We start from the raw sequence: 26,756 nt of genomic DNA on the forward strand, positions 1-26,756 counted from the left end.
CTAATGAATATCAGACGGCCTTGTAAGCCCGTCCCCGTCATAAGTTGGCATTGGGGCCTTCATATGCTTCAATGCTTACACATTCCTTATAGTTACCGGCCTCTATGAGCCCAGTTGTATAAGACGTGTGTACATATATATTATTAATATAAATGATGTGTCAGTAACTCTAGTCTTGAGCCCTTTCTAATAAGTGTTCAAACTTGAGGGAGTACATGTCACTGCGCTTATCATAGCACGGCGGGATTAAATAGGCTCCCATAGCGTCTTAAAGACGCAGTACGAACTGACCGTTCGAAAGGGAACGTACTCGGTTACTTAACGTAACCTCGGTTCCCTGAGATAAGGGAAGGAGTACTGCGTAGACGGCCGTGCTATGGCGCTGACTCGGGTGATCGTCGCTTCAGTCGATTTAACCTGACGTTTTTGACAGTTACAGCGTATTTTATATGCCCCTTTCGCGGGCTCTTGCGCTCAGCTTCGCGGGCTTTGTGCCCATTGGTTCGCTCAGATTACGCTGTTCTGCCATTGGTTCATGCAGTTCCCACTGGCCAGCCAATAGCGTGCGAGATGTCTCGACACTGTTTTGACTGGGCAGTAGCACTGCGTGATTTTACAATTACTTCAGTATATTCGAGAGTAGGAGAACCTACCCATAGCGTCTTAAAGACGCAGTACTCCTTCCCTTATCTCAGGGAACCGAGGTTACGTTAAGTAACCGAGTACGTTTTTTTAGTCATATGTTTGCCCGGATTCACAGACAAGGTTTAGGCCTAATCCCAGACTTAAATGCATGTTTGAGCTGTTTTACCTGAAAGTAACTTCTTAAAATATGTCACTGCCATTGTTTTGTCTCAAGATACAAAAATTACTCAAATGTCCTAATTTAACTAAGGCCTAATCCTGGCTAAATCTAAACCACTGATCTATATAAATGACTGTCTGTCTGTGAAACCATCTACAATTTATCATCTACAATTCGCACCGCTATTTTTAATCCACCAAAGGAGAAGATAAACCACAGTATTAAAATATACCTGTGCCTGTGGGTGGCATCGCATTGGCGATTAATCCTCACCACCTCACACACTCATAGCCTGTGATGTGCAGTAATAAAATAAACTGGCGCGGAGGGATACAGCGTGAATGAGGCCAGAGCGCAGCGGCGGCGCATTAATACACCTCTATCTGCGTTGGGTCAGTCACTCTCTCACACACAGGAACAGGTCCTGCGTTTATACGCCAACATATAAAACACAAGCAGCTCTCTGCAGTTGATTTTACACACATTTATCGGACGGGCATTGCTTAACGATGGTGAGTTCAGCCTGACGTTTATGTCGGTTTTTCTTCCTAGCTAACAGTTTAGCCACTTTAGCATCCTGTCAGATAGAATTTGTCAACTAATTATGGTTGTACCAATAATTTAGCTTCGTCTTTAACGATGTAAAACGTGTTGATAGTGTTTTAGCTTTACCGAAAGTGAAAATGCATAGCATTACATCAATGTTTTTATTTAAACAAGCTGCTAATGAGCCAGTTAGCGCTATCCAACAGATGTGCATCAATATGTTATCTATATTATAAGAAAATCATATACCATTCAATATGAATTAGACTAAAAGAGATTTTGGAAAGGGATAAATGAATAAATTATTTCCGTTGCATTTGAGCGCGTTCCCGCGCCAGCTGAAGTCTGTCAATCACATGCGCACCAATTTCTGTATTAGGTTTCTTGCATATTCTTTGATGCAAACTTGATGTTTTTGTCACATTAGACTCTAGTTGTTGCAAATGCCTTTGTGAAATGAAATGCACAGCATGCACGGTGTCTGTCCACAGCATTGACAGCTGTTTAATGCCTGTTAGATGCATTACTATTACGAGTTTAGTATGTAAAGCATCATGCGTGTTGCCCTCACGCAGTGCTTCGGCTCATCTCTGTGTGTGAACAGTGACTGGCTGCTAATTTTACATGGGCTGAGCTCATTGCCTTTAACAGAAGGATAAGTGTGGGCGTGGTGGTGTAAAAATAACCATCAGCAAAGCATATGCGCTCAAGTTCCTCATTTCTGGAAGAATCTATATGTCTTGGCTTGCTTTGCCTCCATATATTTGCATTGCATGCACGTTCACAAAGTTTGCAAACGTCCTGCGGATATAGGATGTTGGTCTGTTGCATTTACATAGGCCAAAGTTGCAACATGTAGGGTAGCTGTTGCACACTGGTTGGGAAAAAAAAAATCTGCAGTTCAGCATCTCACAGCCCCAAATGATCATAGCTGTGTAAGGCATTAATATGAATGGAGTGGGCAGTGAGGTTGCATATTGCAGCAGGCTGAACTGCAGTGCCAGTGAAGGATCCTGGTTGTCCCCCTCCCCCTTTCCCCCTGCATTGAACCAAATCATAGCTGGTGCAGCAACACGCTGACACTGAATCTGCAGTGCAGACCAATGGCGGACTTAACCAATAAGCGAGGTAAGCAGCTGCTTTGGGCCCCAGGGAATCAGGGGGCCCAAACAAATACCCAGGAGCATAATAAATATGACATATTAATTTGATATATATATTTTTGTATATTCAGGATGTCATCACTAAAGTTTTAGTATAACCTCCTTGATTGAGGGGCCCCCCTACCATGAATTAGTGCGCCATTCCTCCCATTAGTACTGCATATGCGCGCTCTTCACGGGGAATATTTGAAATTGCTGTCGCATGTTGCGAAGAAGAAAAAGTTTTAAATTCGTCATCTGATTTAATTCTACAGGATTTCAGGTAGACGCATGTGTCGTGCTCTTTAACGGACTACCTGGAAACAGCCGTAATGTCGCCGAACCCCCCAATGGAAGAAGAAAGCTGTTGTGTTTACAACTAAACATTGGATTTTTAAAAGTACAGTTTGTGGTATAACATTATGTCCAAGAGTTTTAGATGCTGGTTTGTTATAGTAGGGACTAGGGATGTCACTGTACCAAAATTCCAGTAGTCGGTACCAATACCATAATTTTACGGTACTCTGTACCAATTTCGGTACCACAGCTAATTGTTTTATTTAAAATACTTTTATTGATTTAACTATTTAAAAAAAAACTATTAAATGTATTCACTTTATTATTTATGTTGATAATCATTATAAGTAGATGCATAAACATTTAAAGGCTGTATGCTGTTTAAAAGTAAACATTGTTTATAAAAAAAGATCAAGTGAAAAATAATCAACCATCTAGTAATATTGCAGGAGTAATATTTAAATAGTATTTTGCAGTTTAATATTTACAGACACTAGTATATATTCGGCTACATTCTGGAGCCCTGCGCTTAGATAAACACAGAAGCCACTGAACGCAGCTGCGGGTACCAAATATACTCGGGAGTCGGTACTATAGAAATGCTGGTATCGTCACATTTTTATAATTTCAGTACCGACTAGGGCTGGGCAATATGGCTGAAAACTGTATCACGATATAAGTGTTTCATGTCGGTCGATATCGATAATTATTGATATTTTTATGACCTATTTAAAATAAGGACCAGGAGAAAAATATTTTACATTTAAACATTTTTATTTTAAACGTAACCTTCCTCTGATTATAATCCCCTCGGTTATAAAGGCAGAAATGGCAACACAACCATGGAAAACACTCAAATAATTAAAACTCATGTCTAAAATCACAATGAACACTTAACAATTATCTCTTAACATTAAGGCACAGTGCCTCCGTTATTTCTTTGTAACTGTTACCGTTTAGATGCTTTGTCATAATGCAGAGTACCTCTCCATGTAGTTTCAAAGGCTGAATCCGAAATCGCCCCCTATACCCTTAAATAGGGCACTATTTGAGGGGACAGCCATTTGTAGTGGTGTCCAAAACGATAGTGGATGTTATTGAGTGCACTCATTCTATCCCACTTTGCACCGCAATAACGAGTGTACAGCTGATGTACACACAGCGGCTGTCTGAATTCGCTCACTTGTTTTCATTCACTTCTTCAAGTGAACTGTATTAGTAGATTAAAGCAGGGAATAGTGATTGAGGGTAGGGATGGCTCGATACCACAATTTTGGCTTCGGTACGGTACCACAACCTAATACCGAAATACAGATATTAAATCGATACCACACAGGGTCTGAATTTTGGCGTGGGGATTGCGCATAATTTTACTCACTCTCGCAAGCTTGAGGTTTATAAAGCGGTAAATTAACGCAAATGTTTATTATTAAACGAATCAACAAAGATTATCAAATCAGTCATTTGGAAACTTTCTTGTGCAAAGTAATTTCAGCAATACTCCTTTCTCTAGCTCTCACAATGAGCAAATTGCTTCTGGCTTCAAAAGACATCGCACATGCACTATAAAAGCAATCTGCGCGCTCCGATTCAACACTTATGCTTTCGTTTCGGGAGAGCTGATGGAAATCACTTGCCCACGTCTTTTTAAACCTTGCCAATTTGAACATGCAAGCGATTTTATAGCATTCCGTACTACATGGGATGGGAGCTCTTTGAGAGAGCTTTCTTTGTGCTCACACCAACAACAAACACACAAGCCTAAGGAGCTTGCACATTGGTTGAAACGAAAGCTGGAGATGTCATTATATTTAAACGATACGATCTTATGTATGTGCATTGATCAGTGTTAAAAGAAAATAAATGTCTAAATTAGATCGTTTGATTTATGCACTCACCTGTCAATCTCTTAATGCCTTGTACAAGTCAGGATGGGCAAGTGACAGATGCTTGGCAAGGTTTGATGGTTCTTCAGCAGTTGTATAAGCAAAGTAATTCTAAATTTCCCGTCTACTCCTCTCTTTATTAATTCGTTTTGGGCGTCTTGAGTGAGATTAATCTGCTGTATTCATTTTGTTCCTCTATGTTGCCACATTTGCCGGTGTCGCGCAAGTTTGGGTAGCGCACTGCCACCTAGCGGTGAACTTCGGAACAGCAGCATATACCGAAATGAAAATGCTAAATCAAGATATCGTACGGTTTGAAATTAAATATGTACCGGTATTAGGGATGGGCAACAGTGGTCGAGTAATCGAGTACTCTAACGTGACAGCGATCATCGATCATGAGAACGATGATCGCCCTGACTTTTAAAAAAAATATTTGTCTCTTTTTTTATTGGTTATTGTGTCGTTTTGCGCGGTACCGGAGGTCTGATTGGTTAGCGTTATACAGCACGCCTCCAGACTGCGGCGAAATAAAGTGAAACTGAGGCGTGCACTGCAGTGATGGTTAGTGCAAGATGCGCCAATCTGTCATAGCCTACATAGCATTATAATGAAAACACGATGGAAATAGAATGCTGTAAATTATCTGTGCTTAGTTCCCCGTATATCAGCTGATCCATAGAGAAACTAGCGAGAACACTCAGACTAGCGCATGAAGTTCATGTGCGCATTCACGTCCTTTTCTGCAGATGCACGTTGTAAGATTACTTTTATGTTGTCTATATCTGATTAATCTAATATAAGAAGCGTTTGGGAAGAGCGCATTCAAAATGTTCCGTTTCAAACCATAGCCTGTAAAATCTAGCACGCTGAAGTTCACGTGCGCATTCACGTCCTTTTGTGTTGATTTATGTCGTAATAGGTTCATAATAATCTTCATATTAATATTGATATATGGTGCGTTTGGTTGAGTTTATTAACCAGCTAGCAAGCTCTGCAGGGTGGTGTTATTTCACAATTTCAGCTCAAAGGCAATGCTCGATATTACTGACTTGGTTATTTGAGACGGTCATTTTATAAAGATGTTTCTTTTTCAAAGACATTTATGCATCATAATCTAGCAGTTATTTTTTGTTTTATATGTTCATGTTTTCATATACCTGTTTTCATGTCACGTTTGTATTTGTCAACAACCATTTTCATAACAGTATTTTCATTATCTCAATGACGGACATGCCCCGCCCCCTGCACATGCCCCGCCCCCGAGTACTCGAGTACTCGTTTTTGAGACCTATCGATGATCAAAATGAGAAATTGACAAAAATGCCCATCCCTAGTACCGGTATACCGCGCATCCCTAATTGAGGGTTTAGGGGACGATTTCGGGTTCAGCCAAAGTCAAGAATGGCACAACGGCGAGTGCGTTGAGTATAAACACCTCCCCAAACAAACAAGGTGCGCGCGCGCGTGCTGTCAATGGAGGCTCGCGCTGCGGAGCCAGACGAAAGTATAAACAAGACATTGGTCTGACTACGGTCAGACTTATAAAATCCCAAACTTACTTGTTTTCATGTTTTATCAACAATTTCCTCGCTCGCCGCAGCACTCATTTTCCATTTATCACTCCACGCCGGTTCTATTACTGAAGAATGAATCCAACACGAGACAACAATATGGCGCAACCAAAACGATACAGTTAGCTGATTGGCTGTTAGCCTGTCACTCCCTACGTTGCTTGGTTACAGAGAGTGAGTGCCTTTGTTCACGCAACCAAACTTGCTTCGCAACCTCTGGTTTCTTCCGATGAAGAAAAAAATATTTTTTTATTGATATCGATTACGTTTCTATCGCAATACATATCGTTATCGTTTTATCGCCCAGCCCTAGTACCGACTTGGTACCGAAGTACCGGTACTTGTGACATCCCTAGTAGGGACTTTACACTTTCATACCCCTATACAAAACTAACTGTGATTGGTTATTTCACATGTTGGTCAGACGTCCTCTTAGGTGGTCTTTGTCCAATGAAAGCTGCTATGAAGTTCAGACCTTCCGCCCGTTAGTCTGAAGGTCTGGCTATGCAAGACTAGTGTTTTGCCTAGAAAGTAGGGATGAAACGGTATGGAAATTTAACATCACGATTATAGTGACCCAAATTATCACGGTTATCAATATTATCACGGTTTTGTTCAAACGAAATGAAAGTGTTCAAAAAGAACAGATGCACACACTTAAAACATTTCAACAAGTTTTATATTTGAAATTCAACAAACAACAAATAACTAAAGCAGCTCTAAGCACTTTTTTAAGCTAGATTCTGTGGGATTTCCTTCCTTAATGGCCGTCATCAATAGCAACGCATAACACATAAATAATAATAATTTGTCGTAAATATAATCTCTAATATTATCACTGTAAATATATTCCCAAGCAATATTCTCATCAGTATTCTATCAGACATATTTAAATCTAGCATATTTTGTGTTAGAGCCCAAACAGTATCCTAGTGAAATAATGCATATCCATATTTCCATATGATTTGACAGTTTATTTTATTAAATATCAAAATGTGTGCATCATACCTGACACCTAGATGAACACTTTACAGTCTTTTTATGACTGTCATTCTCTTCAAATGCTATTGAAGTTTGAAACGTGTATAACGTTACCAATGTTGTATGTAACTTTACAGACGGTCCCTAAATTCGCCTGCGTTATGCCAGTCATATCAGATGCGCTGTGGTTCTGCTGTGTTTTTTTTAAACCATTTTCGCTGCTGAAATAGAACAAAAGCAGTCATCCACTGTATGATGAGTGAATCTCCTGCGTGCATCGCACGTTTATCTCTGCTTTGAGTGCAGATTTCAGCGTGTGAGAGCGGCGCGCGCTCTGAACAAAACTCCGCTAATCTGAACGCCTCTGATTATGAGATATTGCATTCATAAACTCAATAGAAGCACGTGTAAGTGCTTATAATGCGCAACGCGATTATAACAGATGGCTTTTGAGAAGACTATAATAAGTTCAACAGCCAGAGTGGCTAGTGTGCAGCCGAAATAACGTTACACCCGCAAATGGCGGTTGTTAATGTCAAACCCTGATTATTATCCCTTAAATGTCACCCTAGTCTTGTCTGAATTTGTTTGTTCGCTTCACGTTATTATTTCCCAGACGTAGGTTTGGTATTGAGGTCAAAGTCCACTTGCCTTGCGTTCGTAGTTTTGAAGTGTTTTCCCTATTACAGCGACTTTCTTCTGGCATGTTTGCAGACAGGGTGACCATCTTAGATTAAGTTTCCCTCAGGACTTTTGTAAAAGCCAAAATATGACCACGCCTCAGATTTGGTCCTTTTAGAAGGCAGAACAATCCCCCGAGTGCTGTCACTGCTTTCTGCCATTTCTCCTCATTCAGAAAACAGCGGTGCGCCAGACTGACGCTGACTGGACAAGATTTACCGCGAGTTTTCACAACCGTGATAATCACACGCGGTTTTAATGATAATATAATTTTATACGATATTACTAACCGTCACTAAATTTTATCGTGGTTTATCGTGAAACCGGTAATCGTTTCATCCATACTAGAAAGCATGGTTGTCATTAATTAACACTGCCTGTGTGCTGTTTGCATCTTTGTTGTGGTGTTCACGTTCACAGAAAACCTGTAGAATTAAACCAATCAGATGACGACTTTAAAACTCTTAACGAGTTTCCAATTTTCTGTGCCTTATGCATTAGCTGTTCAGTCAACAGTCCGTGGGCGTGACTTCTAAGGCTGAGACTAGGGCCACATCCACATGAAGCCAGAGCTTTCCCTATCCAATCTTTTTTTTTCCTTGTCTCCAGAAATATCTGAGTACACACGAAACCACTGATACTGACTCAAAACTATGTAGTATACATGCCAGACCAGTATATGGCGCTGTAATTCTGCCACAGAAATGCACTAAAAACGGGGAAGAAGACTTGGAGCATGTGCGAGACGTGGGGTGATGACATCACCGTTTCACAGAATATACAGATTCTGTTTAAAGAAATACTGGTTTCAGGCTCCCAAAACGCAGTGTGGACGAAACGGCACAATTTTTACGTATACAGCTAAACGCGTCTCCGTGTGGACGGGGGCCTAGGAAAGGGCCATTTAATTTGTTGTTTCAGGGCTCAACAATAAGGACGGCCTGATGGCTCGAGCCCAATGTGAACGACGCTCGGGACAATTGATGGACAAAATAGATTTTTTTTTTCAGTTGCTTTTGGAGCAAATGGGAACACAAACGTGTATTTGCTATAGTCTGCCATTTATATAGCAATCTATCCTACTATAGTTTACTTTTCAGCTGTTTTGCATATAATGCATGTCTAATTATTCACTTGTACCCTCCCTTGAACTGCTGCCACTGCTTGAAAGTAGAGGTCGACCGATATATTGGGCCGATATTTGTCATTTTTTTAATATATCGGCACTGGCCGATATCTGTGTTTAGTAGCGCCGATTTAAAGTCAGGCCCGTGTTATTGGTGAGGTGGAACTGTCTGGAACTGGCATAATGCTACAATGCTTGCAGTTAACTTTAAGGACTATAGTCGAAAACTATCAGCAGCTTGCTTGCTAACATATTATCCCCAATGTTATAAGTTCTGTTTTATTTTTGCTGTATCGGAGTCGGAGAATTTCACTCACAAACACTGCAGCTTGATTGAGGGCGAGGGCTACGTTACTCCGCAATCTAAAGCACCCTCAGTTGATACTGTAATAATATACTGGCGAAACGAATTTATTCGTGCTCTGGAGAGCGCCAAATGTGAGAGCGTCACCTATTTACAACGTGTTTTTGCAGCGGTGAGTAATGTAGCGAAATCTTTTGAACATGATCAGAGTTTTTATTCAGTGATGAGGAGGGTACCGTTCACATTTGAACCGGTATCGGTACCTGAAATTCGGGACCGGTACCCAACGGGACCTTTTTTCGGTACTTTTGGGATGTTTACATAAATAACTGTAAAGAACCGGTAAGTCATTTATAAAAGTGTTATTGACATTATGCCAGAGCTGCCCTGGTCTCTGTCTGCCATTGTCTGTGATGTTTGATTACTGTAATATTTACTAGTAAATAGTAGGCCTCTAGCTACTTAATTTAATTCATAAAAACAACCATATTTTTATTTTTAATTTAATTTCTATGAAAAGATTTCCCACAAATTATGCGTTATGTATTTTCTGGTAATCAAATGAAGATAGAAGACATTAATTTAATTTAGTGCTGGGCGGTATGACCAAAAATGTATATCACGGTATTTTTCTAAATAATATCGGTTTCACGGTATATGACGGTATTTTTTTCCCCTATGCATGACAAGGTGTTAATCACATTTTCTTCTGATTAAAGAGGAAATACTGAAGGAGATTGACTAGAATACCCTGTTTTACTGTCATGACGAGTGAATATTGTAGAAAAATTCCACACTAGAGTTAATAGGTCTACAGGTTTACAAAATGATGCTGTGGAGAGACAACAACCAATAAAACACAGACCTGCAACACGCTCAGAGTCATACTTACAGACACCTGAATATTAAAAGTTGAGTTGAGGGCACCTTAAGCATTTTAAAAATCGAACCCTATATAACAACAAACTGCCAAAACGAAGAGAAACGCGGATATTAGCAATACATTTAAGAGCACTCTCTGAACGAATGACACACGTCAGTTTAACACAGAAAGAATAAAGCAGTTACTTTTTGGCTCATTCTTCTTTGAATTCTCAGTTTATTTATTAACTTACATCATTGTCTTTTGAATAATCCATCGTGTCAGCGCGTTGGTGATCAGACATACGGTATCAGTGTAATCAGTGCACATTTCATTTTAAAAAGATGTGATGAAATATGCGAGCATACACGCTTCTGGTTCATGTCTAGAGCACTAGAGTTTATGAAATATGTCCATAAAGAAATTTAAACGCGCTCGCTCCGGTCTATATCAGTGCTATATGACCCATGTGGTGAGCGTTGTTAAACTCATCGCAGCGCTCCGTGCAGAAACCGCTCTCTCTCGCGCGCCGCGTGTAGTTTGAATTCTAAACTATAAAGGGCTGAATCCGACACCGCTCCCATAACCTCAAATATAGCATTATTTGGAGGGCACAGCGCTTTTTAGTGGTGTCTGAAACCTTAGTGGACGTTATTGAGTGCACTCATTCTATCCCATTGCACCGCAATAACGAGTGTACAGCTGATGTACACACAACGGTTGTCCGACTTCACGCACGTTTTCATTCACTCCTTCAAATAAAGTGATAACGTATGGAATAGTGAATGAGAGTATAGGATACAGCCATAGGCTGTGCTGTAATGCGATCTCAACTGTGCTCTGACTGCTCTTACTACAGTGCATCAATGAAATGGGTCCCCTCTCAAACAATGACGCGCTGCGCTGCGTTCCGAACGTTGTTTAAGCGGCATATACCGGTATTGCGGTATCATCAAAATTCATATCATAAAAAAAAAAAATACCGGTATCCGGTATGAACCGGTATACCGCCCAGCACTAATTTAATTTATCTTTTAGTTTAATTAAACTTTTTTTGTCAAACAAAGTGCTGCACAACTGAGCTTTATATGGTTAAAATTAAAACGAAGAAAATTATAATTTATAAAAAAATAAAGTTTTGATAATTTATTATTATTACATTAGTGTTAGTATTATTATTACATTGAGACGTATCTAAATTCTACTGTACAACAGTAATTTATTTGTCAAGTTAGCTGAACTTTTATTTTGACGGGTTGCTGTGATTTTTGAGTCTCTGTGTGTTTAGGATATGATGACGTAGTTTTTCTCAAATGAAAGGGTAAAATGCTCATGAAGTGACTCAGTGGCTCTGGAGATGACGTTCGTGCGTTCATGTCCTCATATGAGACGGCAGAGATGGAAACATGCGACCGTCACACGCGATTCTGAGTGAGAGTGTGTGTGTGAGGTGAACCCATAGACTGTAAACCGCGCGTCTACGCATTCATTTGCACAGAGACACGCATGATTCGTATTTAAATAGTCTTTTTGCGGTTTAATATTCACAGACACTAGTCTATATCACAGTATGCATTCTCAGGTACCGAAATGTGGTACCGAATTGTCCGAAAAACACATTACTATGCAAATTAGATAGTGTATAGATGCATTTCATAGAATTTCATAGGCATTTATGGCCATGTTTATCATTAATACTTAGTTTATTGATTTGTTTGGATAACTTTGGATAAATATTTTATTTTAATAATATGCAGTGCACAAAATTAAGATTTGAGAGATGGTTCAAGTCAGTGTTCAATAAATGAAGTTAAGTTTAGAAATGTTGTGCATCCACTTATTATTAGTTTGACATTTTAGCATGCAAATGAAGGCGAAAACTTCAAGATCTTAGCCCTACAAAAATCGGCTGCACATATTGGCCATCAGCTGACCCTGACCTCTAAAAATTGTCATCGGCTATAGAAAAACCCATAACGGACGACCTCTACTTGAAAGTGCTTAAAAAGTGCTTGAATTTCACTCCTAAAATGTTTACGAACCCTGACCATTAATTCAGCACAGCTGTACAGGTTGTTACCTTACAAATAAATGTGCTAACCATTCTTATTCATGTGCAAACGCGAGTGAAAATGTCCTTTTGACTCTTCTCACTAGCGGAAATTTTCCCACCGGTTAATTGATGTGTGACAACACCGGTATCAACGGCGGAGGCTTTTAAATCACTAATTCTATCTAACCGAAAGTAACATGCACACGACCGCTCTGAACTGAAAACGCGCCAGTGCGCACACACCGTGAATGACAGCTCGTCTGTAAATGCGCGCTCTGTGAGGCCATGGGTGCGTCTCAATCATTTCCCTAGTTCAGTATACAGGGCACTGATCAAGCATTGATCAGTCTATGATTGAGATGCGCGCCATGAATGAATAACAGTTCGTCCGTAAAGCCTTGTTTATACTCGACGCGCCCGCACGAGCGCGAGGGTGCGCACGGCAAAAATAAATGCGCGCAGTCAGCGTTGCGCGGAGGCTCGCACTGCGGAGCCAGGCGAAAGTAAACAATGCGCGCTCTGTGCGGCCGTGCACATTTTACTTTCGGTTTTGAATTAGCGCCAATTCGGCTGCGGGTTGCTTGAATTGTGGGTTCATTAGCCTATTATTTTTTAAAGAAAAACACAACAACAAAACAAATGACAAACTCCCTTAAATAGGCGCTTTTACGTTTCGCTTTGAAACCAAATCTTCCGCGATCATCTCAGTCAGCTCCTCACTCTTAAATCTGATGAATGACTCCTGCGCTGCCGAGACTCACGGTCGGATCCTGCTTTATTAAGCAGATACGTTCAGTTTTTATTTGTATTGTCTGTTCTCTAACTGAACTAAATTATTTTATTACTATAAAAAAATCAAAAAGACGGTGGGCGGTGCCACGGTGGGCAAGTGATGTAACCGGTGTTGAGTCTGGACTATCGTAGCAAGCCTACTTCTCACCAACGCTCTTGATCTATGAACCTGATCCCATAAAAAATCAGTTTGTTGGTGTAAAGTCAGGTTGATTTAAGTGAAATTAAAGCATGTTTTTTTCACGTACAATCAGTTGATTAGATTTTATTTCGCTTGAAAATTTACACTGAAAAAATTAACATGCATACATTTACATGTGGTAACTAGGCTTGCTGCGATAGTCGGTGTTGACGGTGTTACCAGTGTTCAGCCGCAACACTGGTTACATCACTTGCGTTTGGATTTCTTTTTATAGTAGTAAAAATAATTTGGTTCAATTAGAGAACAGACACTAGATTTAAAAACGGAACGTGTCTGCTTAATACAGCATGAGCCGAACGAGAGTCACCGCACAGACCATCAGCAGGAGTCAGATTTGATTCATCACGAGAGTGAGGAGCTCACTGACAAGATGATGAAAGATTTGGTTTCAAAGTGAAATGTAAAAGTGCCTATTTAAGTGAGTTTGTCATTGTACTGTTTTGCTGTGTTTTTCATTAATAATATTATTAATAAACCCACCATTCAAGCAATTGCCACCTCCAAATTAGAACAGGCTTCGACAGGGTTTGAAACGTGAAGCGCTGTTGTGTGTTCTACAGGCTGCAGCAGTGCATCAGACAGCTTGAGATCAGTTCGCAATCAATGAATAGCGCACCGGCATGCCAATCGATCGCTTATGAACTAATACTGATCAATTATGACAATGTTTACTTTACTGTGTTTATATAGTAATATGTTGAATACGGTTGTAAGAATGCATATTTTATCTCCTTCATCTGAATTTGAATGAGCAGCTGCATTAATAAAGCAAAGACATTTCAAAATGTCCCCCCCGGTTATTATTTGGTTACACAAACTGTATGCAATTTAATTTCCATTTAATTTAAAGTAAACTATTGTAGCTTCTGTCTGGGATGCCCTGTCACAGGATGGAACGACTAAGAACTAGGGCTGGGTATTGACACAAATTTCACAATCTGATTCGATTTCTAATACAATTTTCAACTTAGGCGCACAGGTGCTCCTTGGAAAAAAGTAAGCATCAAACCCTGTATTGCTTATTCTAAAGCGAAAGTAAAATGCGCACGGCCATTCATAGTGGTGTGTGTCTATTGGCGCTTAGCAGAGTATTTTCAGTTCATTACTATGGAAGCTCAACTTAATTACACTCGCTCTGCACCGTTATGAATGCCCATGCAGCCGTGCACATTTTACTTTCACGTTGTGAATTAACACTTAAAAGCGAGGTGCAAAAGAGGGAAAACTCCAACGTCTCCCCCTCCCGGTGATGCCAGTATTACCAGTATTGTTGGCACACGCCGATTAACCAGTGGGAAAATGTCCTTACCGTCACATCCCTAGTGGGAAAATGGAAATTAACTGGTTGGATTCAAGTCAAAAATATTATTATCATTAGGTTAGCTAATTTGAAGGGTTCCGGTAACAAACAATATAGCTCCTTACAGGAACACCTACCACTTTTTACTGTGTAGAATACATAAATTATACATGGGTACATTGTAGCTGGGTTTTCCAAAACATCACAAATAATTATCCTAAGATTTATGGTAGATTATGCCAGATTATGCCATACATAAAGCTAAATATGCTATATTTTGTCAGTATAAGTTATTGATATGCTAATATATGGTTTTATTTGTCAACAGAATATTTCATATTACTGACTCAACTAGGGGTGCACCGATCCGACTTTTTCAGTCCCGATACCGATACCGATGCCTGGGCTTTGTGTATCTGTCGATACCCGATACCGATCCGATATATTGTTGAATTAATAATAAACTGTATATCTTCCACCTTATACCTTCCTTGAAGAGACTAAAGGCACCAGACTTTACTAACTAAACATAACTAAGACAAAATAACAGATGTATGTAAGGTGTTGAATTCTTATTTATTTAAAAAACAATTGTGCATTCAAATCTAAAATAGAATGTAATCTAACTTCTTTAAATAAATAAAATGTAGCAGTGGAAACAAAAAACAGTCAAACATACAATAGTAATCTGACAGTTACCAAACATTTTTTACACTACAGATCATTGTTTTGGTATATAATCATATCAATATTAAAAAGTAGCATTACAAATTAACAAATAGTCTAATTTTCTACCATATGCAATTTAATAAAAATGTTCAGCTAGCTAATAACAACTTGGTTCTGGTTTCACCTCACTCCAGATTAAATGATTGTAGGCTAGGCCTATTTATTTTACTACACATTGTCAACAGAAATAAGATGAAATACTGTTGATAATTAAAAATAATTCTTACTACCCACTCTTGCTAAAATGGGTAAGCACACTTGTGTTCTCATTTCAGTTGCGTTCTGAGTAAATTAATAAACTGAGTTCATGAGTTCAGTGTTGGACAGATCAGTTGTTCTGGCCAGTCGTTAAAATGATTCGGTTCAAAGGAGTCATTAGGTCACGAATCGGACATTAGCAGACGCGTTGTGTGCGAATCCCGTCTGTTAGAACATCGCGAAAGATGTCAACACACAGAAAACACTTCATAACTGGATATAATTTGTCTCCCGCTTATTGAAAGTATGCTTTATGTCAGCTGGTCAGAGAAGAGTCAATGTTTTTTGAGCGCAATTCACACCCAGTGATAATTCAAGGACAAAATTGTCCGAATGTGTCACGTGCAACATGGTTTCGGTCTTCCGAGCTTTTGATTTGGATTAATATGTGAAATATGAGAGAGCTAACGCTGATTATTTTGAAGACCCAGAGAGCGCGCGCGGGGGAGGAGCTCTCAGATCGGTCTCTCTGTCACTCAGTCACAAGCGCAGCATCTGTTCTACATCACTCGTAAATCACAATAACTCATCAAATTAGGCTTTGGCCGTCAAAAAAATGTCAATGCAGGAAAGACCCTGACTTTGCAGTAATACCCTCGAAACAGCGACGAACTAGTTGGCGTGGCAAGCGTGAAATATCTCCTCCACACAGCCGACTCTCTGGCTCGCTCCCTTCTAGCATGCGACACACGTGAAGCTGACGAATGACGTAGGTTCTGCTGCGACGGAAAAAAACACCTGGATCGGCTTGTGGATCTGTTAATTTTTCCGATCCCCGATCCAGCTATTTTGTCAGTATCGCGGCCGATATCACCCCTAGACTCAACCTGGCCAGCATCAAAATTATTATTTGAAGTTTTAGATAAAGCAGATGCATTACTATGACGTGCACATTTTCCCAAAACAAATTGGTTGTCATTACAAGATCTGTAACCGTTGCAGGTATATAACTTTATATAATGTTCTATTCTAATATCTGTGCTCATTAACTTATGGCCATGAGCGCATAGCACAGCAAATTAACTACTACGGACACACTTGGTGAATAGATCATAAACCATAACTATTGTCTATTTTGGGACAATTTTGTCTCCGGTTAACCCAGGATGAGAAAATGTAAAAGATTTGCTTATATTGAAAGTAATGCTCTAAATAGCCTAAGTGGTCTAAGGCTCTCATTAATTTACAAAGGGTTCAATTTACCGTATTACTAGTAGTGATACCGTACTAGAGTAGTGTATGATAGTATGCCATTTCGAACACCGCCTAAGTCCGCCCCTGGTGCAGACACGCGCACACACACGCACTCTTGCTCATCATATTGGAATGCAACTCGGAGAGAACTCTTGTTGCATGACAAACATTTGTCCCCTCATGCTCCACTTAATCCGCAGTAATTGCTGCAGTCATTGAAATGCGGTAACGGCCTGAGAAGCATTGCGCAGAATATGTTATCCAGCAGCAACAGAGACAGCAGCCCACCTGCATCCAAACTAGGCATTTAACCATTCGTGCAGCTGGTCCTGGAGGACATGTCCACCACCTGAGGTCTGATACGGGCTGCGTCAGAAAGCATAGGCAGCTGACTTGTTGCCCAGAGGTTCAAGATTTTACCACACTGCTGACATGATATCGCTATAGCACTCCTAGCACACGTGAGTTATTGCAGGCTTATATCAACACGTTATCATATCAAGGCATATCGGCATAATTTTTTTATATCGGCCAATGCCAATTTTTATATTTTAAGTGTTTATCGCATATCGTGCATCACTAATCGTCACTAAGGTTTATTATTTGCACGTCTTACCAATTCAAGCATTTTTATACCATTCAGTACTCGTGCACTCTCTGGGAGATGGTTTTCTCTGTGCACATATATAAAAGCCACATCACAAACAGCTCATGAGTGCAAAAAGTTATTTTTCGCTGATTATAATGTTTGCGCTTTAACGGTCAAAAACACGCAAAATGGCATCGAGATTCCGGTTTTGGTGAATATACTTGTAAACGCAGTCGGTTATGTCTTAAATAAACATAGGCTATACATTTATGCGCTCTTCTAAAATCAATCAGATAAAGGCATCTCAGTAGACAAAAGCATTGGATTCAGACGTGCCTTGTTGCCTTCCTACCAGGCAGTGTTTTTCAGCTTTCGGACATGGCCACAATCTGAATGGAGGGCCACCTTTCCTTTCCACTAGAGTAATAGATTACATTTGTTAGCGCTTTTTGCTAAGCCAAGCATCTCATTTGTAATTCATTTTCAGTGGGGTTTTTTTGTATTTGTGAGTTGTGCAGAGCAGTGATACAGAACTATAGAAAGAACAGTCTTTAAAAACTGTAGTTGAATATACGTGTTCGGTTGTGTACTCTTTGTGTTTATGTTGGGTTCATATGGTTTGTGTCATCATTTACTCACCCTGGCGTTGTTCTAATGCAGTATTCCCTTCTTTCCTTTTCAGACCACAAAAGGAGAATTTTAAAAATGTCCCTCTCGCACTTGTCCATATAGTGGCACCGTACCAAAATATTGCCAATAAAGCTTTTAAAAAATATGCATAAATCGCAGAATGGTGCCATGTAAGACATGCCATGTATTCCAAGTGTTTTGGATGTATAATTCAATTGGGTATGGTGAAAAACAAACCAAAATGTAGTGGATTATCATTTAATGAAAATCCTGACCTTGGCCGTTAGTCTTCTGTGCACGGTACCGTGCGCAGTTAGTGGCCCAGTTCACCCCGACACCCTTTTTCATAGAAAAAGCACACAAGTTGTGAGAAATCAAGATTTAATAAACACATAAATCAGAAAATGCTCATCATTGAACAGGTGTGTTCAAGTGTTTTAAATGAATTCATAGATCCAGGACAAAAAATGTCTATGTGAGAACGATAAAGTGCAATTCACACGAACAATTTGAGTTGAGTTTTGCATAGGGAAGCTCATACACATGTCCAGAAACCTCTAATTCCTCTTGTTAGGCAGCACTGTTTCCTCTTCTGCTTTTACAGTACGCAATTTGATTAGAGCTTGTGTGCTCCTGTTATTGGTGGTAACCATTTATATCAGCTGTTTTCTCATCTCACAAATGGTAAGCCAAATGTATTAAAGCTAAAGTCAGTGCCTCGTATGTGGATGAGTCAGACCCATGTCCGCTGTATTCTCATAGATCATTTTACGCCCTGTCCATTTTAAGCTCCAAGCTTTATGAATCACCCGCCTTTTGAATAAAAGGCAGCGTGTTCTTCTGATTCTCAGAAAAGTCACAGCTGAATCACGCAGAGTGAGTCACGTGTACAGATGAATCCTCTTGTCTTTTAATAATTGAATAATGAACTCCGTGTCAGAGAGAAGCGCAATCATTTTAAGTGTGTCGCATTCATGACCCCGTAAGTGGCACTGTCTAATTATAACTGCCGTGGATATTTTTAAAAGAGTATTTTTATGCATGTCCTTCATTATACTCATTTAGTCAGAGGTGTGGGTGTGTGAGCACTGCAAAACTGGAGCTTGTCTTATAGTGATGTGGCACTGAGCTGATTGACTTCCTCTTTCTCTCCCTCTCTTTTCTAATGCAGGCAGATCAGCTGACCGAAGAACAGATTGCTGGTGAGTGAATTCTGATGGTCCGCTTCAAAATGTTCTCTAAAGCGGTCTTACACATGACATCATCAGTGCGCACAAAACACAGCCGCCTATAGAAGCTTGTATTGCAAAAAATGTTGCTGATAAATGGGATTACAATATAACTCGGCCCAGAAGAATGTTAAGACTCTGCTCGATTAAGAATGGAAGAGGGTTGTCAGACTTAAGCCCCATTTCCACCAAAATTACTTGGAACAATTTGTCCCGGGAATTTTTTTCCCCCCAGACCTGTTGCTGTCTGCGTTTCCATCGCGGTCTAAAGTACTGTGAAGATTAGTCCGGTAACGTAGGACTGCATGCAACTTTCCAGTTCCCGCTGGATTCCGACCTCCACATATAAGCTTAATAAAGCCTGAACCTCATCATCGGTCCATTCAGCATGTTCAGCGCCCATGTCCCAGCCCCGAAAGTTCCTGAGCTTTGAAAAAAATACTACCTCGCGAGCTGGGCCGTTTTGAGGGGAAAATATTTACCCGGAACTTTTAGACCCTTGTTCCTGCGGTCGAAACACCCGCCCCCCCAGTCCCTAGTTCCTGGGGAAAGTTCCTGCGGTGGAAACACAGCTTAATTCACTGTCCCTGATATTTCCAGAGATACATTTTCAAGTAATATCAGCTGAACAAATGTCTAGTGCAGTTATTTTCGGGACGAACTAGGGGGCTGCAAGATGGCTTAAAGACTAAGCTAAACGGCTAAAAAGATATAAACGGTGATGTTATTTCAATGAATTCACTTAGCAACATCATTTATTTTATGCCACGGTTCCCATGGACTTGGAAAACCTGGATATGTAAGGGGAAATTTAAAAGCACAATTTCTAGACCTGAAAAAATCTAGAGAATTTCTGTAATGAATATGTATGATTTTCAGAAGTTATAAGTTATTAAATTTACAATATTACATATAACATTAACGCTTGTCCGGGACAAGTGGATTTTTTGAAGGGGCAAGTGAAAGAGAATTTTACTTGCCCGATCAGACATGTATCCTGATTAAAACGTCAACAAATACCAAAAAATTCCAGAATGCAAGAATGATTCTGCAGTCATTTAGTGTAAGTGGCGATCGATAGTGGATAATAATATATAATGTATAAAGAACTGCAACAAGGTTGCGTTGTTGAGGCCCGTGCAGCCTCGAGGAGAAATCAAAACAAATCCGCGCCGCTCACACAGAGAAACTCAGTTAACACGCTGTATTTAATAAGATTATGGAAAAAAGGTAAAAATATCACAAATATGCAGATTTAAATCTGTCAAAGCTGATTGAACACGGGTGAGAATATTGCTTTAGAATAATGATATTTACAACACAAAAACAATTCCGGACAAGCAAATTTTTTACTCTGACAAGTGAGTGACAGATTTACTCGTCCGAACATTACTTTAATGTCGAGCCCTGAAATATATATAATATATACGTGTAGTTTTTTAAAATAAAGTTTGAAAACAAGCAGCTTTGTCATTATAGCAGAAGTACCAGAAATATTTTGGCCTTCGAACCACTGGTCTAGTGGGATGCTGACTAATGTTCATATGCAAGTGTGTAATTTGCTGCTTTAAAGCTGTAACTATGAGAATAAGTGGTAAACTATGTTCTGATTGACACATGACCATGCTACTTTCACTCTTTGCAGTATACTGTTGGTAGAATGCTAATTTTCTTTATGCATGGAGTGTCAAGATGACCTACTTGCCAAGAATATAAAAATAAAGCTGCTTTGTCATTTCAGTGTACATGTAGTGTACTTACATGTATGTAATTAAAAACAGAGTTCAAGGAGGCGTTCTCACTCTTCGACAAAGATGGCGATGGTACCATTACCACCAAAGAGTTGGGCACAGTGATGCGCTCATTGGGTCAGAACCCCACTGAGGCTGAGCTCCAGGACATGATCAACGAGGTCGACGCTGATGGTAAGACCAGGAACATGTTTGTAACATTCCATAGTCCCACTAGCCTAGAAATCTAGACGCACCCTAGCGACAGAAAATGTATTTTGCCGCGAGTGTAGTCTAGCAACTCTCGGTAGACCTGAGAGCTGGAAAAAACAAACTCTGGTCAGGCCAATAACTGAGTGTGTAGAGTTGGTGGGCGGGCTTAACATAATGACGGTTCGTCACGGCAGAGTTGCGGAGGTTCTACGTGCTACTCGTAAACACAGAAGCTGGTTAACAGCGGTCTTTTGAATCAGCTTTGGCCGCGACTCTGGAAGACTTGGAGTTAAGCTTTTATTTGAGAAAAGAACAAAGAACGGCACTGAAGTCCTTCTTAAGAAAAGAAGATATGTTTCGAAGGTTTGCCGACCGGATACGGCGAAAGTCTATCAACTAACGTTAGCTCGGCTTCACCTTCTTCTTTGCTCTGGTTGGTTGTGGCGGTCATGGCGCTATCCAATTGCATTCAGAGGGAATTTGAAAGACAACCGTTTATCCCGCCCCTCGTATTGAGCCCTGTCAATGGTGAGTTTTCAGACCCAACATCTTGATGTGGGTGTGTCTTGTCAGGCTATAGTCCCACTGTTCTTTCTGTTTAATACGATTAGTGCCTTATGTTAGTCGATTAAAGTTATGTGGCTTCTTATATAGCAGATGCTTTTCATCCACATCAATGTACAATCCCTGCTCCTGGAGGGCCACCACCCTGCAGAGTTCAGCTCCAATCCTAATCAAACTCACCTGAACCAGCTAAACAAGGTCTTCTGGATTACTAGAAACTTCCAGTCCAATGTGTTGGAGCTGAACTCTCCTGTTTACAGACTTTGTAATATTTCAACTCAAATGACAGTTAGACGAGATGGACCGTCATCAATGATGTTGTGTCGGCGTTCTAGCCCTAGTTTAGAAGTTGTCAGGCTTCTAGGACAAGCACCTATTTGGAAGATCTCGATATAAGCTTGCCAAGGTTTGCAAAGTTAATGGCATCGAAACTTTGAAAGATATTGAAGACTTATGGAAGGGTATGAAGATTGTTTTTTTTTTTCGTTTAATCTTGTAAATGGCAACAACATGGGACTGTCTGTCCACAGGCAACGGAACTATAGACTTCCCAGAGTTCTTAACCATGATGGCGAGGAAAATGAAGGACACGGACAGTGAAGAGGAAATTCGAGAAGCTTTCAGAGTCTTTGACAAGGTGAGGAAATGTCACCATTAATAGCAGCTGCCATAAATGTGAAGCCTGATTATGCACTTGAACCGATTCATGAAATGTAATCATGAAGAATTTTAATGGATGTACAAGGTAGATATTTTGAGCACAAGAATGTGTCATTGTTTAACAGCATCACATGAACTCGAACCAGACTAAATATACAAGGCTTTCTTAAAAACGATAAGTCGACTAGTCATCCATCCAGGCAATCCACTGTGTAGCTGCTAGCGTATGAAGTGTTACGCAAGGACTGTGCAGGTGTGTTTCCAGACAGTGGGTGAGATTATTCATCATGTGGGCACAGGCCATGTGGCATAAGAGCGTGCTTGAAATGGCTTCATCTGCTTTTGGGCTCACTTGATTACTTCTCCACTTGCTTTGTACTAGGGATGGGCATTTTGTAGTCGGATAATTGAACACTAAATCAATAAATAAAATAAAATAATTTTAAATCCTTTAGTATAACAAATTAAATCACATGTCCTTATTTAGAAAAAATATGAAAGTCATCTTTTTAAGACTCTGGCAAAATTGAAGAACAAATGGGTGTGATGTAATCACAAACAAGATCTGAGCAAATAAAGGTGTTTTTGAGGACATGATCTCTGGGGTTCTCCGGAAAAGATGGCGTTTGGGGGGTAAAATGTGTGTTTGTTTGTTTTTTTTGGGCAAAATTTGCATTCCTGGGTCTAAATATCAAATAATTGGGGTTGCTTCAATCTGCGGACATGGAAAAACAGCCCACGGGAAAACCGCAGACTTGGCAACAGTGTGTGCAGTTGAGTTCTGTTGACATTTGACAACTAAGGTTATGCGTCGCTCCGTTGCTCTGATTGGTTGTAGGTCTATGCAATTGAGGTCTTTCCTGGTTCGGTTGAAACACGCCCCATAATCACAGCCCAACGGAGCAGTATCAGACTCATATTCTGACTAGAATTGAGTTTGACAACGTCAGGCTACAAATTAAGATATTTTTTATGAAATCCGAGAGCTTTCTGACCCCACACAGACTGCAACACAATGACCACTTTCAAGGCCCAGAAAGATTGTAAAGGCATTGTTAAAATAGTCCAGTTTAATATATCAAGCAGCCTCAGAAAACGCCACAAAATGCACCACTTCCACTGTTACTATGTTGCTGGTTACTGTACATGGGTAAATTGCAATCAAGGATTTTTTTTTTCTCAAATTCAAAGGAATCGTGACAGCCCTAATTTACAGTACACCACGAAATAACCTGATGTGTGATGAGGCATAATGTTCTCTTCTCAGGATGGAAACGGCTACATTAGTGCAGCCGAGCTCCGTCACGTCATGACCAATCTGGGCGAGAAGTTGACAGACGAGGAAGTGGACGAGATGATCCGAGAGGCAGATATCGATGGAGACGGTCAAGTCAACTATGAAGGTAAGCAGATGTGGCGCATGTTCCCAGTTCATTCAGGAACATTTTTTTGGTTGTACTGGGTAACCAGAATGACACTTTTACAAACTTTTATTTATTGTTGTTCATGTTTAACGTTGAATGTGTGAAATCATTTTTAATGAGCCTTCCAGAGGAAGTGTTTTGACTTGCATTCATTCTTTACACCTGCGTTGAATGTTTAACACGTAATTTTTAGAATGTGATGGTGTAATGAAATGCAGCGACAGTACATGGGTGATGCATCTAAAAATAGGAAGGACTTGTACCTGATAATTAGTGGTGTTTGCAAGGCAAGAACCAGGCTTGCGTTCTTAGAACTATTGCTATTTTGAACGCTTAACCTTAAATATTAAACTTCAGGTGCACAACTCATCTTATATATTTTATACATTTATAAATACACATCATCATTCAAAGGTTTAAGGTCAGTTAATCTTTTTCTTTGATGCTTAAAATTCAGCTTTGCATCACAGGAATAAATTACATTTGAACATTTGTTTTAAACTGTAATACTATTTCACAATATTCAAGTTTTTCTGTATTTTTGATCAAATAAATGCAGCCTTGATGAGCAGAAGAGACTGCATTTAAAACTATAAAATTATATAAAACTTTTTTTAATCATGTATGGATATATATATTTTTTTAACCAAGTGGTTGAAGAAAAAAGTCCTTAAATGGACAAATGTTGCTAAAACCATGTGCCAGCACATTCTAATTCTTTCAAGTTACTCCAAAAGAGAAAAGAAAATCCATAGAATTGTTTTAAACGGTCAGTGCAAGGAATAATCACTAGATTACTATTATCTGTTTTTCTGTCTCTCTTTACAGAGTTTGTCCAGATGATGACTGCAAAGTGAAGGATTGTCTTATCCTGTATCTCTCTTTCTCTCTTACATTGCTTGTCCTACTAAGATCACTCTGTCTTTAAAAAGAAAAAAATCTAAAGTTTACTTCAGAGAGTATTAGAATGTCAAATTCTGGGATCTCTTACCAAAACAAAACAATAACTAAATTCAGAAGCAATTTGTGACATATACTAGCAGAATTGTCCCAGCAGAAGTGAATGGACCAAGCATAACTGCATGAGCCCTTTTGGAGCAAACGTCTCCAGACCTGACACAAATTTTGAGGACAGAACGTCTCTTTAGTCGCACACGAGTTGAAGTCCATGCCTAGTACGGCAGCATTTAAAATGCAGAGAACATCTCCTTTCATGAGTGTTCTTTCATCGCTCCAAAATAGAGTAAATAAAAAATACAAAAAAAACTCTGATTAATAATGCTAAAACATTGTGGTAATTAGTCCAGGGTCACAGTGCTGCCTTTAATACAAACTGAGCGAAAACTTTTGCGTGTGATCCCTGTGGTGAAGTCATGCTTTCGTGTATTGCCTTCTCCTTTTAAAGACTCCAAACGGAACGGAAACTGGATGTTTATGAAGTCGTACATATTGTAAAAACCCGACATCATACTCATACTCTGCGGTTTAATGGCGCCGTACGACTCGAAGAGTGTCTTTATGGGCTATAAGGCATGTACTTGGTTGCCAGTGGTTATCGTCAGCTGGTTTGAACCTTTATTTTAATGTGGGTTTTGTCTCTGATGACTTCAAACTTTGTGGGAGCTTCGAGAAGTAAAGTATGTACAGCAGAACGTGACGGAATAACTCAAATAGCATAACTGTAAAAATATATAGTTACATAGATAATCATCATAATGCTATCAGTGTTATGCTTTCTAAATGTACTGTTCTGCAATATTAACGTCTGGTAAACTTTGCATTGCCTATTGTTATTCTAGTTAGGTCTGTGACTTTTGTTTGATCCATGGTCTTGAAATGTGCCATAATACTCGTAAGCCTCAACTTTCTTGCAAGACACCTTGTAGTCAACTAAGAAGTATGTAAACAATCTATGAATATACACACACAAATATCTCTCTATATATTTGCACTTTGGTGTAGATTATACATTCAACCACAGAAGAGGAACCTGCTGCTTTTACGGCACATTTGTCTCCTGCTCTCGTGGGTTTGTCGCACCTCTTGTTGTCAAGTGCTCCGAATTTCATTTGCGCTCTGCTTGCAAGACGACCGATAAAGGTGAAACTGACGAACGGAGGTTATTTGGAGGGGCGGATAGACGATGTATTGAATTTTGTTGCTTGTTAGACTATGGTTACTATGAAGGGCTTGTTATTGGTCTCATAATTGGGTTTTTTTTTTCTAGCCAAAATGTATTACTCCTGTGGAAGAGCTTTACATTGCATATCTTACTCTTTTCTGGACTGTCTTGAGAGTTTCGTGTTGGCAAGGTTCGAAAATGAGCGACAGGACGGGGAATACTCGACATGTGAAATCTGTATGGATAATATGTGAAATATGTATCCGTGTTTTCCAATAAAAATAAATATGTTTATGCATACATTTCTGTGTCTGTGATGTTCGTGTTGTCATATGCAACTGTCACTTGTCAGGTTTTGTCATTAGCTCCAAGCTAATCCGCTCTCTCACCCGAGAGGTCTCCAGCCGAATCTGACCTATATTTGGGTTTAACTCTTAGGATTGTGCTGGATGGAGCTGTAAATAATCTAGGGGTTAAATAGGGATGGATCTCCTTTTCCCCTGCATAAGATGTGCAACGCAGCCTTTTTAATTATGTGCTGCAAGCTGCCAGTTCACTTAGGGCATTGCAGAAGGACCTCATTCGCTTTGCTAATTTAATATATTTCATTGTAATTGACTGAAGTATCTTATTTGTAAATATGCATTCTAGCTCTGAGGTAGCTTATTTGAATTCTAGTCCTGGAAAAGTCATGTACTTAAGTAAAAATCATATTACTCCATGGGTATTTTTTTATAATGAATACTAAAGTCAATCTATAAATATATTGTATTATCATGATGAACAACTGGAAGATTGACTGTTTGTTGTTACAAAGAGTGGGAACCTTAAAGAACATTCAGCTGCTAAAACTTCTGTAATCC

The 26,756-nt window shown here is 39.7% G+C and overlaps 1 protein-coding gene across 2 annotated transcripts; it reads left to right on the forward strand.

The window, feature by feature from the left end:
• Positions 1 to 1,124: 1,124 nt before the first annotated feature.
• Positions 1,125 to 26,195, forward strand: calm3a (calmodulin 3a (phosphorylase kinase, delta); the record flags this gene model as incomplete). 2 transcript variants are annotated; one of them, XM_079823810.1, is made up of 6 exons in its annotated part: positions 1,125 to 1,317; positions 19,123 to 19,153; positions 20,962 to 21,105; positions 22,218 to 22,324; positions 23,615 to 23,750; positions 24,600 to 26,195. In XM_079823810.1, the coding sequence occupies 6 exons, from the start codon at positions 1,315 to 1,317 to the stop codon at positions 24,626 to 24,628; spliced, it is 450 nt and encodes a 149-aa protein (XP_079679936.1). In that variant the 3' UTR covers positions 24,629 to 26,195. The 2 variants fall into 2 exon arrangements, with proteins under 2 accessions (XP_079679936.1, XP_079679935.1); XM_079823809.1 differs by lacking the exon at positions 1,125 to 1,317 and having other exon boundaries at positions 19,117 to 19,153.
• Between the last annotated feature and the right edge of the window lie 561 nt (positions 26,196 to 26,756).

This window comes from Gobio gobio (assembly GCF_949357685.1).
Source record: "Gobio gobio genome assembly, chromosome: 8".
Taxonomy (NCBI): Eukaryota; Metazoa; Chordata; class Actinopteri; order Cypriniformes; family Gobionidae; genus Gobio; species Gobio gobio.